At 54.0% G+C, this 13,037-nt stretch overlaps 1 protein-coding gene across 2 annotated transcripts in view; it reads left to right on the forward strand.

Moving 5' to 3' along the window:
• The first annotated feature begins 2,456 nt into the window (after positions 1–2,456).
• Positions 2,457–13,037, forward strand: part of USP7 (ubiquitin specific peptidase 7) — a 55,814-nt gene continuing 45,233 nt past the window's right edge. Inside the window, 1 exon segment of one of the 2 annotated variants that reach the window (NM_001135680.1) lies at positions 2,457–2,622. In NM_001135680.1, coding sequence (NP_001129152.1) covers positions 2,541–2,622 — 82 coding nt within the window. In that variant the 5' untranslated portion in view covers positions 2,457–2,540. 2 annotated transcript variants of the gene reach the window in all.

The raw sequence follows: 13,037 nt of genomic DNA on the forward strand, positions 1-13,037 counted from the left end.
AGTTGTGCAACCATCATCAGAGTCAGATTTAGGATATTTTCATCCCTTCCATCTCTATAGATTGATTTTTCTGCTCTGTACATTTCATGTAATTGGAATCATGTAGAAGGTCTTTTCTGTCTGGCTTCTTTCACCCAGCTGGCCTGTTTTCAGGCTTCATCCAGTCTTTTTTTTTTTTTTTTTTGCTTTTTCAGGCCACACCCAAGGCATATGAAGGTTCCCAGGCTAGGGATCTAATCAGAGCTACAGCTGCCGGCCCACTACGCCACAGCCACATCAGATCTGAGCCTGGTCTGTGACCAGGATGGAACCCGAAACCTCATGGTTCCTAGTAGGATTTATTTCCACTGCGCCATGATGGGAACTCCCATCCATTCTTCTTTATTGCCAAACAGTATCTTCTTGGATGGGGATACCACATTTAATGTATCCATCATGCAAGGTGTTCTTTTTACTAATCCCTGGGTTGGTTTTGAACCCAGCAAGATAAGGTTGGCCAGTGTGGAACGTGATAGGCACGTTTATCACTGCCTGCCACCCTTTCCTCTGCCAGAGCAGTCCTTGCCCTCCCCCAAGTCTCTAGAGGTGGAGAGAAGGATTCCTTTGCATCTGAGAACTGTTCATTAGCATTTGTGAGAATCTGGGTGAATAACAACGCCTCTTCAGAATCTGGGGGTGACCCAGGGGCTGGGATTGACTGGTTCCTGGGGAAAAAACTCCTTCTCTCTCAGTTTGCCCACTGCTTTGGTCTAGGAAGAAATGCACTGGTGGGAAACCAGTTCAAGTCTATGAAATGCTTGGGGGGTGGGGGTGGGGTTCTACTCTAGCCACATTTGAATCCTGTGTTCCTTCCACAAATATGTATTGAGTACTTGCTATGCACCAGGCATTTGGGATACCACAGTGAACAAAACATTCTTTCGTGGCTAGGGAGATGGGCAGTGCATAAACTGGAGAAAGATTCAAGGATGAGAGACGGGAGATGGAAAGTGGGACAGGAATCACGATTTCCTGGTCAGTTAAGGTCACTCAGAGGTACCGATATGTAGGTGCATGTGCTTTTCCTCTATTCTCTTCTCCATCCACACTTCCTTGGTTATCCTCAGAATGTTGAGACCCTAGTCACCAGTGTCTCAAGGATCACAAGAGACAGGACAGAATGAAGGAGGCCCTGGGTGAACGGTCTTAGCCAGGACGGGCTGATAGAAAGGGAATCAATGAATGCCACATGAAGAACTTTTTAGTTTGGTTTTGAGGGACTAAAACCAATCTGGTTTCTGGTTTGGGCAATAGTGAGAAAAGTGCTCCCACGAGAGGTGCAGGGTGAGTAAGTTGCAGGCCGGTTAACGGGGGTAAATGGTAGGAGTGCCAGCGAGTGCTGATCGGTGCTGACCGCTCGCTCCTACCCGGGCCCTCTTCTAAAGAGGCGCCGGGCGGTATCAGCTACCTGCCCTGGGTCACACGGCTGCGGGGCAGGGTTTCGGGCCCTGCCCCGACGGCCACTCGCGCGGGCTTTCCGGGTGACCAGATGCCCGGGCGGGGCAGATGCTGGGCCACTCGCCCCCCGAGGGCTGGGGGACCCGTCGCCCACATCGGAGCGCACCGGGCCCGGCCGCGCCGCGAGGCTCGGGGCGGGCACCGAGGGCGGGCGCCCGGCGAGAGGCCGAGACGGGCCGGGCGGCGCGGGGCGCGGGGGGCGCGGGGGGCGCGGCGCTGCGGGCCGGGGCAGGCGGGCCGGCGGGCGGGCGGGCCCAGGCGGCGGCGGCGGGCGGGCCGCTCCCTGCACCGCCTCCCCGCTCCGCCCTCCCGCTCCCGCTCCGCCCTCCAGCTCGGAGCTCGCCCGCCCGCTCCCTGCGCCGCCCGCCCGCTCTCCTCGCTCGCTCGCTCGCTCGCTCTCGGGCCCCCCATGCGGATGTGACATTTCACGCCGCCGCCATTTTGAGAGCGAGCCGAGTCGAGCCGCCGGGCGCCGCGTCCGCTGCCGGAGTCCCGACGACGACGCCGAGGAGGCGGAGGCCGCAGAGCCCCGAGCGCGGCTGGTCCGTCGCCCGCCCGCGCCGCCGCCGCTCCCGCCAGCCCCAGGCCCCGCAGGCCCGCCGCGGCCGGCCAGGCCTCTCGCCCGCCGCGCCCGGCCCGAGGCGGGGCTGACTCCGCGGCCCCCGCCCGGCCGCCCTCCGCCCCCGGCCGGCCCGCGGCCCCGCAGCCCCGGCCCCGGCGGCGGGAGGCGGGCCCCGCGGCGGCGGCGGCGGCGGCGGCGGCCGCAGCGAGCGAGGAGGCCGCCCGGCCAGGCCCGCCGGCCGCCCGCCCGCCTCGGCGCCGAGATTGGGCGAATCGCGAGCAAGTACGTGCGCGTCTCCCTGCCGCCGCCGCCCGCCGCGGGCCGCCCCGGGGCCGCCGCTGCCGACGACGCGCGGGAGGAGGAGGAGGAGGCCGCCCCGCCGCCGCCGCCGCCGCCGCCGCCCCGGCTCGCCGCCGCCGCCCGCCCGCCGGGCCCGCAGCCCGGGCTCCCGGCCGCAGGCGAGGCCCAGGCCGCGGCCGACATGAACCACCAGCAACAGCAGCAGCAGCAGCAGAAAGCGGGCGAGCAGCAGCTCAGCGAGCCCGAGGACATGGAGATGGAAGGTGAGCCCCGCGGGCTGGCCGCGGCGGGGCCGGGAGCGCCTTCCATTGTAGCCGGGGGGAGCCGCAGGAGCCACGCGAGGGGCTCGCCATCTTTAACCAGGCCCCGGGCGGCCGCGGGCCTCGGCCTGGCCGTCCCGACCCGGTCGGCCCGGCCGGGGCGAGGCTGCACCGTCATGCCGGGGCCGCGGGCGGGGGGCGGCCGCCGGCCCCCCGCCTGGCGCATTGTCCGGCCCGCGGGACCCGGGCGGCCTCGCCGGCACAAAGCGCCCAGAGCCCAGAGTTGTAAATGAGGGCGCTCCGGCCGCGGAGGGACGCAGGGCTTTGGGGGCTGCTGGCGGCCGCCGCGCGCCGGGGTCGGGAACCGGGTTCCGGGGACCGTGCCACTGACGGGACGTCGCGGGGGCCTGGCTCTGGCCGGGAGGGTCGGGGCCCTGGAAACCTCCCTGGGCTCGGGCCTCGCCCCCACCTGCTCCCGTGCGCTCCCCCGGAGAGCCCCCCGGGGCTTCGAAGCGGTTCCCGGGTCGATCGCTCTGTAACAGCACTTGCTAGCGTTGGGCTTCATTTTGAAACACCTGCAAGGGACGCGGATGTTGTCAGCCTCCCGACGGGCCCAGAGTTCTGAGCCAGGCGCTCTTCGTTTCAGAGTTACCTGTTTTTCAGGGAGTTTGGTACCTGGCTGTTGGTGCAGTCAGCCTCGGGCCAGGTGTGGGTTTGAAACTACGTGAAAGCTCCCCTCCCCCCAACTACCTATATCCGAATTCAGCTCGACTCCGAAGGTAACTTTTAATTTTCTGCCCCTGTGCCAGCAGCTTTCCAGGGTACCGCACTTTTGAGATACTAGGTCTTGGTAATGAAGGTTTGATGTAGAGGCCCTGGATAGGAAAGGGTCTTGGGCTTACAGGCTCAAGCAGAGGTGGTCACTGGAAGGCATCTGTTTGTCATGGCCCCACGTATTTCAAAGGGCAAAGTCTAGGGAGCCTTAAAAGAGAATTTTTACCCATTTCTAGGAGGGCCGACAGGCAGGAGTTAAAAGGGGACACCTGGGTGAATGGGGCGTTGAATGTTCCTGTTCTGCTTTGAGCAAGAGATCTTGGGTTGCGTAAGTGTGTGGGGCGCTAAGGAAGCTCAGGTAAAGCAGCATTTGTCCTTTGGGGTGGCTACACGTGCGGGGCGCTGCACCCTGGTTGGCAAGAACACTTTGACTGGTGTTCCCATGAGTATGAAAATGGGGGGGCGGGGGATGCCCTGCCCGATTGCAGGAGGTAAAGTGGAGGTGCCTGCAGAAGGCACTTCCCACTTGTCCTTACAGTGGTGAGGAATGGGGGGCAGGAGAGCCAAGCTCACGCCAAGAACTGGCTGTCTATTTCTCTTGGCCCCAGCGAGGCAGTAACTTGGTGGAGCTTTTGTCATATGCCATTAAACCAACTAGCTGAAGGAGTACGTGCTGAGAGTATTCTGTATATTCCTTTAGGCCAAAAGAGGGCTGCTTTTCAGTTTCCTTTTCAAATACCACTCATCAAGACAAAAATCCAGTAGCGCTAGGCTGGCCTACGCCATGTCCCATGTAAGTCGTCCTGCCACTGGTTTTGAACACTAGTGATAGTATAAGCACGGGCCTCTCCGCAGAGTGCATTTCTGGCACCGAACTGGGTCTTTGGGAAATAATCATGGCCACAAGTTTCAAGGACTTTTTTAAGACTAGAGAGGATTGAATGGGGGAAGAATTTTCAGTCCGGGCATGTGTTCACAACTGGTTTCTTTTCTCATGGAGTTTTTTATTTTCATATCAAAAATGGCATTGGAAAGTCACCCATAAAGTCATGAGTCTGCAAATTTACTGCCATCTCAAACTGGATTGCAAAGATTGTAGCTTATTACTAATGATTCCTTAAACTGAAGTCTTGTTTCTTTTGGATGGGCCTTAACTAGAAGCTACCATGTCTTTGAAGGGCTTGTAGTCGAGCCCCCACAGGTGTGCCGTTTAAAAAGCTGCCCGAGTCTTAGGCGGTCTACAAGCTTTTCAGCCTTTCCTAGCCTTCCCTCTCCTCGCATGTGCTGCTAGGTTGACATATATTGTATTTTAGATGAGAAAGAGTGAAAGACTCCTTCCTATTACGGAGCAGGAAGGGTGGGATTTTGGGGACCGGCGGCTCTGGTTGGCCTGCGTGCCCGGCGCTGCGAGTGACTCGCACCTGTTTGCTGTTCGCCCTGAATCCTCCCCACTCAGCAGCTGGAAGCTGTCAGGGTTCTGACCAGCTTGGGGAGGGGCGGCTTCCTCAAGAGGAGCATCTAGCCCGCCCCTTCTGGGCAGGGTGGTTTCGGAGGAGCCTGGGAGACTGGTTTGGTCGGCGGTTATTCCCTCTCAGCAGGTCAGTTTGCTCTCCTGCTCTGCTTTGTAGGGGCTGCCCCTGCCTATCTGCCGGAGAATAACAGAGCGCAGGATTAGTTATTTTAAAAATGTCTTGTTTTGAGCCCTCAGGAAAGTTATTCGGGGTGAAGAGCAGAGAGGGAAGAGGTGGGTACGTTTGTTGGCAGTTCAATGGGGTCGGGCCCACGTGCTTCCTGCCTGTGTGCTGTCGGTGGCACATTCTCAGGTGTGGAGGCGGTGGCAATAGTGGGCCTGGGCAGGAATGGCTTTGCTTGGCGGTTTATTCACCGTCTCACTCAGGGGAGAGGCCGTGCAGGCCCAGGGGCTGCCCGAGGGGCTTGTACTTGGGAGCTGGTGGTCTGCTCTGCGCTGAGCTCCCTCCCAATCAAGAGGCAGTTTTCCGAGGCCTGCTTCTGCCGCACAGGCTGCCTGCACAGGTGTTTGTCCCCTGGTGTGGCTTCTGCCCTCGTGTGAGCAGTCAGAGTGAGTCTTTCTTTGAGGCTAATGGAGACTGTTTGGTCTGACTTTTTTACAACTCTCAGACCACTGCTCTCAGGACACCAAGCTGGGAGCAAATCAGCAGTCTTGAGTCTCTGAAAAGAATTGATCTGTGACTTCTGTATTTTTTGTTTGGGGGCAGCAGGGATGGATTTCTTTTTCTTTCCAACTCATGTGGGGAGATGGAGTTTCAAGTTACTTTTCTCTTTAAGCAGGTTTGGGAGTGGAAAGTGAGTTCTCTTGCACACGCGCACAAACTACACTCTATCTAAAACGTGTTTCCTTTTCGAATAGCACCGTAACAAGACCAAAATCAAGTCATACGAGAATATTGATTTTCCTCTCATGTTGGTAATAAGAGAACTTTTCAGAGCTACAATATAAACATTAACTTGGAGAACCCAGAAGAAATAGAGGAGAAATTAGGCCAAACCTAGAAACATCTGACTCTGATGGGAGGCTGTCAGGTTTTGAGGGAATTGGAAGTTACTCTTCACAGGCATCCGCCCTCCCGAATCTTCCAGGCTGCTGATTTTGATTACCCGTAAACAAATGATCACAGCACATTGGAAAAAAGTGTATACCTTCATCTTGGATTTTTAATTTTTTTTTTTGGGTCTTTTTTTTTTTTTTTTTTGTCTTTTCTAGGGCTGCACCTGGGGCATGCATACGAGCTTCCCAGGCTAGGGGTCGAAACGGAGCTGTAGCCGCCAGCCTATGCCAGAGCCACAGCAACTCGGGATCCTTAACCCACTGAGCGAGGCTAAGGATCGAACCTACCACCTCATGGTTCCTAGTTGGATTCGTTAACCACTGAGCCGTAACAGGAACTCCGGATTTTTATTGTTTTTGGAATCAGTTTTGTGGAAAGGGAGAAAGAAGCTATTGAATTAGAACTCCGGGTGGGGCAGTGTGGGAGAGGACAGGCTTGGTGCCAGGCCTGCATCTGAAGGTGGACTTTGCCTTTTCGTTGTTTTGTGACCTCATGCGCATTGCTTAAGCTCTCAGTGCCTCAGTTTCTGCATCCTCGCAAAGGAGGTCAGTCGCATCCTGCCAGGTTGTTGTGAGGGTGGAGACCCAAAGTGGGTGTGAAGTGCTGGGCTCAGGCAGCACCGGGTCCTGGATCAGTGGGGCTGTGATGGTGAAAGGGCGGCACCTGCCGGAGGGACATGGCCCACACAGGTGGGGCCAGTTGGCCTTCGTGCTTTTATAGCCTAATGTCAATTAGGAAGAAAACTGAGCAGCCCTAGTCTAAGCAACATTATTTATGAAATCCTGGGCCTAATGTGCCTAAATAGGTATTTAAGGTCAATAGTATAATATTTTAAGAACAACGTAATGCATGACAGTGGATTTACTGAAGCTTGGGCAGCTCCAGGGCCTTCTCAGACCAGAGTATTCTTGTTCTTGTACCCGCGTTAGAGCATTGAGTGATGCATGTGAGGCTGAGAATCAGCTTGCAGCAGGGAAGCCAGGTCACCGAGCCTCCAGGCTTTTTGAGTCGGCTCTGAATTCTTGTCTCTAAATCCCACATCCTGTTACCAAGCCCTTTTGGTTTTCCACCCCTCACCCTAAAAGAGGCTCCTATTTCCTCATGCTGGAGCTTTGCAATAGCTGTCTTACTGGTCTTTGCCTCCCCTCTTCCTGGACCCCACACAGCTGCCTCATCACTGCCCTACTTAGGACTCAGGTGTGTGCCGCCTTCCTCACACATGCAGGTAGATGGGTGGGAGCCGAGTCTAGGCATTGGGGTCCTCAGCCAGCTTTTGCTTCTGAGCACACACCACAAACACACACACACACTCTGGCTTTGGGGCCATGTACTTACACGGGTGGTGACAGTTCTTCTTGAATGCAGGCAGGACAGAGACCCAGGAAGGTGGTTCAGAAGCCATTCAGATGCTTCCTTTCCACTAAACGTCTCTCCTGGTTTCAGCCACTTGACTTGGGTGAGAGCCATGTCTTGGCCCTGAGCGCTTCCACTGTGCACTCATCTTCCTCTTTGCTGGACTGCTGGACTGAAGATGCTCCTCTTATGTTCCTTTTTTTGTTAAATGTATTTGTGGGAGACACTCATTCAGGAAATAGCAATTCTGAGGCTAAACAGTAGCTCAGGAGATGGCTAGCTGGCAAGGTGGTGTGGAAAGAGAATGCCAAAGCCATAAACCAATATTGCCTTGATAGCTGCTAATTCAGTTTTACTGCTTTTAACGTAAGCTGCTTCAAGTGGCGTTTTTGATCCTTTTGCAGTAAAAAGCTTGTCGTGTAGACGAGGGCACTGATGGACCTTACTAAAGATTTCTTTTGAGTATCTTTGTTTTAATTTATGATTGCACCCGCTGCATATGCAAGTTACTGGGCCAGGGATTGAATCTGAGCCTGAGCCGCGACCTGCACTGCACCTGTGGCAATGCCGGATCCTTTTAACTCACCTAGTCGAGCTGGGGATCTGATGCCTCCACAGCTACCCAAACCACTGCAGTTGGATCCTTAACCCACTGTGCCATGGCAGGACCTCCTTCTTTTGAGCATTTTAAAACTCGTTATTGTTTCTGGGGTTTTGTGGGTATTTGTGCTTGATTTACAAGGCAAAGGAATTTTACTCTGGAGACCTAGTTGTAACAAGGTATTTCTTGACATGTACTGTGACAGAGTTCAGTGTTATGTGTCAGCTGCTTCATAAACTTACTTTGAACTAAGGTGAGCTTGTTTGAGGAAGCAGCGTTTTAAGGGTCCTGCAGATGCAAGAAAGCCGGTTATGCCATTTTTGTAGTAAGTTAACATATGGCTCAGCTGATGAGAGGTCAGATGGGTTGAAATTCTCTTGAAGAGCGGCAGGCCTACTCCTGGGCGTTGGTGATTGAAGCTTGAAAGTTGGTTGTTACAAAATTTGTTATGTAGGGAGAGAAATGGCCCTGGGCAAGAGTGAATGGTGACACGCAGAGTGTGGACTAGCGAGAGCCAGGGAGAAGGACAGAGGGTGCACCTTGAGGGGTGGGACCATTGTCAGGGGTTGGGAAGAGAAGGCCAGCTGGGGGGCACTAGGGTTCACTACCTGCGGGGTCTTCCCCCCACCCACTCTGTTGTCCAGCCCAGCTGGGGCCATAGTCTTTATTTTCCAGAATGCCCAGGTGTCCTTTCAAGGAGCCCAAGTTACCCAATCGTCAGGAGCTTTTTCTTGGCAAATGTGAGTGCTGTGTTTGAGTCTCCAGGTGGACTTTCCTTCTTTTGGACCTTTTGAAAATTCAAAAGTGAGGCAGGAGGGTCCCCTGCATGACCCCAGCGGTTCTGCAGGATTTTCTTGCCTGGCAGAGAAGGGTGATTCCGTGCCAGTGACTGGTTGGTTTCCTGATACTGGGAGGGCAGTGTCCTGTGTCAGATACCAGCCCCCAGAATATTGACCAGGGAAGGTCTAGCTCTCGCAATAAGTCGTTCAACAGGCCCCTGGTTTGGGAAAGGGTTGTAGGAGCTTGTTGGGGTGACCTGCAGTGCAGAGCATGGTCACACCCAGGGTGTGGCCACAGTTGTTGTCTGGGTGGTCTGATATCTTGGCTCCCTTCTGCTACCCCCTGCCCCATGATACTTTCAGAAAGAGCTGAGGGGGCTTTTCCCAGGAAAACCATGTGTGTTTGCTCTAGCGGACAGGCGGAGCAGACCAGGCGGACTGGCCTAGAGTTGCAGGTACATTTCATCAATATGACTTTGGGGAATAAATTACATTTCAGGGATCTTAGTTGATTCTGTATGATGGCTGTACAGTGCTCCTTAGTGTGTTTCCATGGTGAGATAGTCCAGTTCCACCTCTTAAACAGTTTTGGGGAGGCAGTTTTTTGGGGGTAGGTCATTTTGAAGTGCTTGCTTCTTGGAGTTGGTAGTTTATCAGCTTGAAGGAGAAATTTCTTCAATCAAATTGTGTGTGAATTGGTGAAAAACATTCTTCAATCCCTATTGCTGTTTTATAACCATCCTAGATGAACACATAAGAATTTCCCTCCAGGATTCTCAGCCTTTTCCTCGTCTGTCTTTAGCTTGTAAGAAGAACAGAGGGGCCGGAATGCCTAGCCTGCAGAATGCCCTCAGAACTAGCTGGTGGAGTGAAGTCTATGAGCCTCAGCCTTTGGGCACCCCTGCCCCCCAACACACACAGCCACAGGGTAGTGGTGGACACGGGGCTGTTTCTGCTGATCGGAGTGATAGCCTACCTGTCTATGCCAGAGGATTCCTCCTTGCTCTGAAGTGCTCTAGCTCTCCTGCTCGTACTGATGAGAACAGTCTGTTTCCCTGTTGAGACCCAACCTGCCTGAGAGGGCTGGCTCAAGTGTTCAGTAGCCACCCGTGGCTGGCAGCCACCACACTGGATGAACAGATGTAGCACATGTCCCTCAAAGCAGGTAGTGTTAGTGGTCAGAGTTCACCTGAACAATCCACTAGGGTTCTGGGCTAGAGGGTGTTTCTGGGAGCGTTGGTGTCCCATTGGATGTTGGAAAGATACAATGTGTCCTGGAAAAGCTCAAATAAGTGCCTTGGAAACTTGTGGATAAATAGTTCCCGGGCATACTGGACAGCAGGCTTTCTTCATATATTTGTGGTAAAGAACTAGGTTTTTTTCTTTAATTTTCAGTCCATTGTGGACAATTTCTAAACTGTTTCTGTAGAAATGCAGTGCAGACAAATTGAAAAATGAAATAAAATACACGTACAAGATGCAGACCCAGGTTATTATTAAAGAAAGTCACATTTCAGCAGTTTATTACTTAGAACAAGCACATAGAATTGCAGTAACTGTACGTGTGCATTGAAAGTGTGTATAGGCCATTAATAAAGAGAAAGTCTGTTGCTCTTGTAACTTTATCATTCCACAACGGTAACGAAACAATTTTGTGTAGAACAGCAGTTCCCCATGTTAAAAGCCTGCATGCACACTTGGAAGGAATACAGAATACAGCACACATGACTAGTTTTTAAGTAACAAACAAACCCACTTCCTGCTGGATGGATGGCATCGCTGCTACTCCTAGAGGATGACGTTTATCCGAGTTATTTTCTGTGTGTTATACTAATGTGCATGTGACTCCAGTGCTGCAGCCCTGTACCCTTGGGAGTGGGAGCCGTCATAAAGCAATTTTCCCAAAACGTTTTCTGTAGGCAGCTTTACCTCCGTCCGGTAAACTTACATCTGACTTAGGTTGCAGTGAAAGAAATGGGGTTCTGGGTTATATTGGCTTGGGTTGCAGCTAACCTGCTAACCCTCAAATCTACTGTAGCGGGTTCCCGTGTGACACGTGACACCCTGCTGTTGGACAGCGCACAGCCTGGCCCATATTGGGACCTTGCAGAAAAGTCACAGATGGCTGAAAACTCTCCACGCTTGCTCCTGTTTCACTAGGTCCTCAGAGGGCACTTGCTTGCAGGCTCGGTGAAGGCACCTTTTGGTTTTGCCCACCCCACCCCCACCCACATTTCCATGAGCAACCAGGGCTAATGGTTTTGCTTCTGACTCCTGCACTCGCAGAGCCTAAGCCGTTAGACAGACATTTATGAGACCCTCCCGACGGGCAGGTTCAGTGCCAGCTGCCACCTGCCCTTGACCACCTGGTTGGAGTGAAGGCCCTTGGTAAATACAGATGTGCTGGGGAGGGCTATGATGTAGCATTGGGGGTGACTGTGTCCCCGGGGAAGGCGGGGACTGGCCTGTGGTGGGGAAGGGGTGCATCAGCTGAGGCTTTGCAGAGGACGTGACACAGCTAAGTTTGAAAAGAGGGAGGGGTGGTGTGATCAGAGGCAGGAGGTGAAGGACAGCACGGTGGGCTTGGGGTCTTTGGGTCTCTAGGACTAGAGGGATGGGATCTGTGGTCCCAGAATAATGACCCACAGAAATGTCTGTCCTGGTGCCCCGGAAGCAGCGGCTGTATTACTTACGCGGCAGGGGCCTTGCAGGTGTGATGAAGTTAGGATTGCTAGACATCCAGGTGGGGCCAGTGTGCTCACAGGGCCTTAACCTGGGGAAGAGGGAGGCTGGAGTGGCTGGTGTGAGGGGGACCTCACTGGCTTTGAAGACGGGAGGGGAGCCAAGGAGAACCCCAGTCCTGCTGGTACCTTGATTTTAGCCCAGTGAGGCCCATCTTGGGCTTCTGGCCTCCAAAACTGTAAAAGAATGAGTGTGCGTTCAAGCCAGTAAGCTTGTGGTAATTCGTTCAGCAGCCACCAGAAACGAACAAGGATCCAAGAAGGTTGTAAGAAGTAGCAGGTGGTGTCCAGGAAGTGTGGCTGGCCCCGAACTCTAGAGAGCTGCAGAGAGGCTGGAGTGTGGCAGCTGACCTTCCCTGGACCAGGCCATTGGATGGAGGGCTGTGTTTGTGTGCACGCCTTACCACCGCTCTGAAATAGCATTCCCATTTCATAGCAGAGCAGAGCAAGGTACTGAGCAAGTGGAATAACCTACCCATGGTCAGCGTCAGACGTGGGATTTGAGCCCAAGCCATCTGGCTTCACAGAAATTTGTGCTTCATTCTAGAGCCAGTAGGCCGGCACTGTTGGTCGTAAGGTTGTGGTCACCACCTTGTGATTAACCCCCTGCTGTTCTCCTGTGGGCCTCACCTCACCACCCAGAGGGCAAAGCTGCAGTTGGGCTTCTCAGTCTAGAAAACAGCTCACTGCCAAAATTAGCTGGGGCCACCCAGCACCTAAGCAAGTGGCATATGATGGCAGAAGGTGATACCAGCAAAACAGGCGTGTTTTGAAGGTTGATGCCTCCCTCCTTTGAGACTCAAGTACTCAGTAACGTGATCCTGAACTGACATGAATCATCCCTAAAGCAAACATTCGGGGCTCTGGGCACATGGAGAGATTTAAACTGAGAAGGCTCGAGCCTTGGTAGCCAGGGCTCAGTGCACATGTGTACTGCATCTCAGAGGATCCAGTTCTGTGGGGCTCCAGGGTTAGACCTTGAGGTGCGTCCAAACAAGGACAGGCTGCCCCAACTCAGGTCCTCCCATCACTCCACCCCCACACCCACCTCTGCACGTGAGCAACCATAGCTCCTCCGAGCCAGACGGATGGCATAAACCTGGCTGCACCCTGCTCTGTCCCCAAAGCCCTGACCCACCACATTGGCCTCCTCCCTGTTCCCTCAATCATCTGTTCTTTCTTAAGACATCAGCTTTCATAAGGTGGAAGGAAAACGGGACCAGAGGCTCCAGAACCCAGATTCCTCACCTGGGCAGCGGTTAAGGACATAAGAGGTCCCAGAGGCCAGCCTGTCTCCCTGCTCCCTGAGCTTCCAGCTTGGCCGTCTGGTGGTGTTTGGTGGCATGTCCTGAACACCTTCTCCCGGCCTCTTTCCCTGACAGTGAGTTTTAAAACATGAGATGGATAATAATACACAGCTTAAACAGCAGCAGTGCATACTGCTAACACACTATGGCTGGGTTGATGAAGTTAAGTCCTATACTTCTTAAGACCTTTTATTCTTCAAGTACTGGCTGCATGTGGGGTAGGGTCTCAGAGGGCTCTTGGTGGTGCAGTTGTGTTCTAGAGCAGGAAGGGACTG

Source organism: Sus scrofa, chromosome 3 (assembly GCF_054392235.1).
Source record: "Sus scrofa isolate SSC_HxYL_T2T_F1_AM1 chromosome 3, Sscrofa_HxYL_maternal_Yorkshire_Landrace_v2.0, whole genome shotgun sequence".
Taxonomy (NCBI): Eukaryota; Metazoa; Chordata; class Mammalia; order Artiodactyla; family Suidae; genus Sus; species Sus scrofa.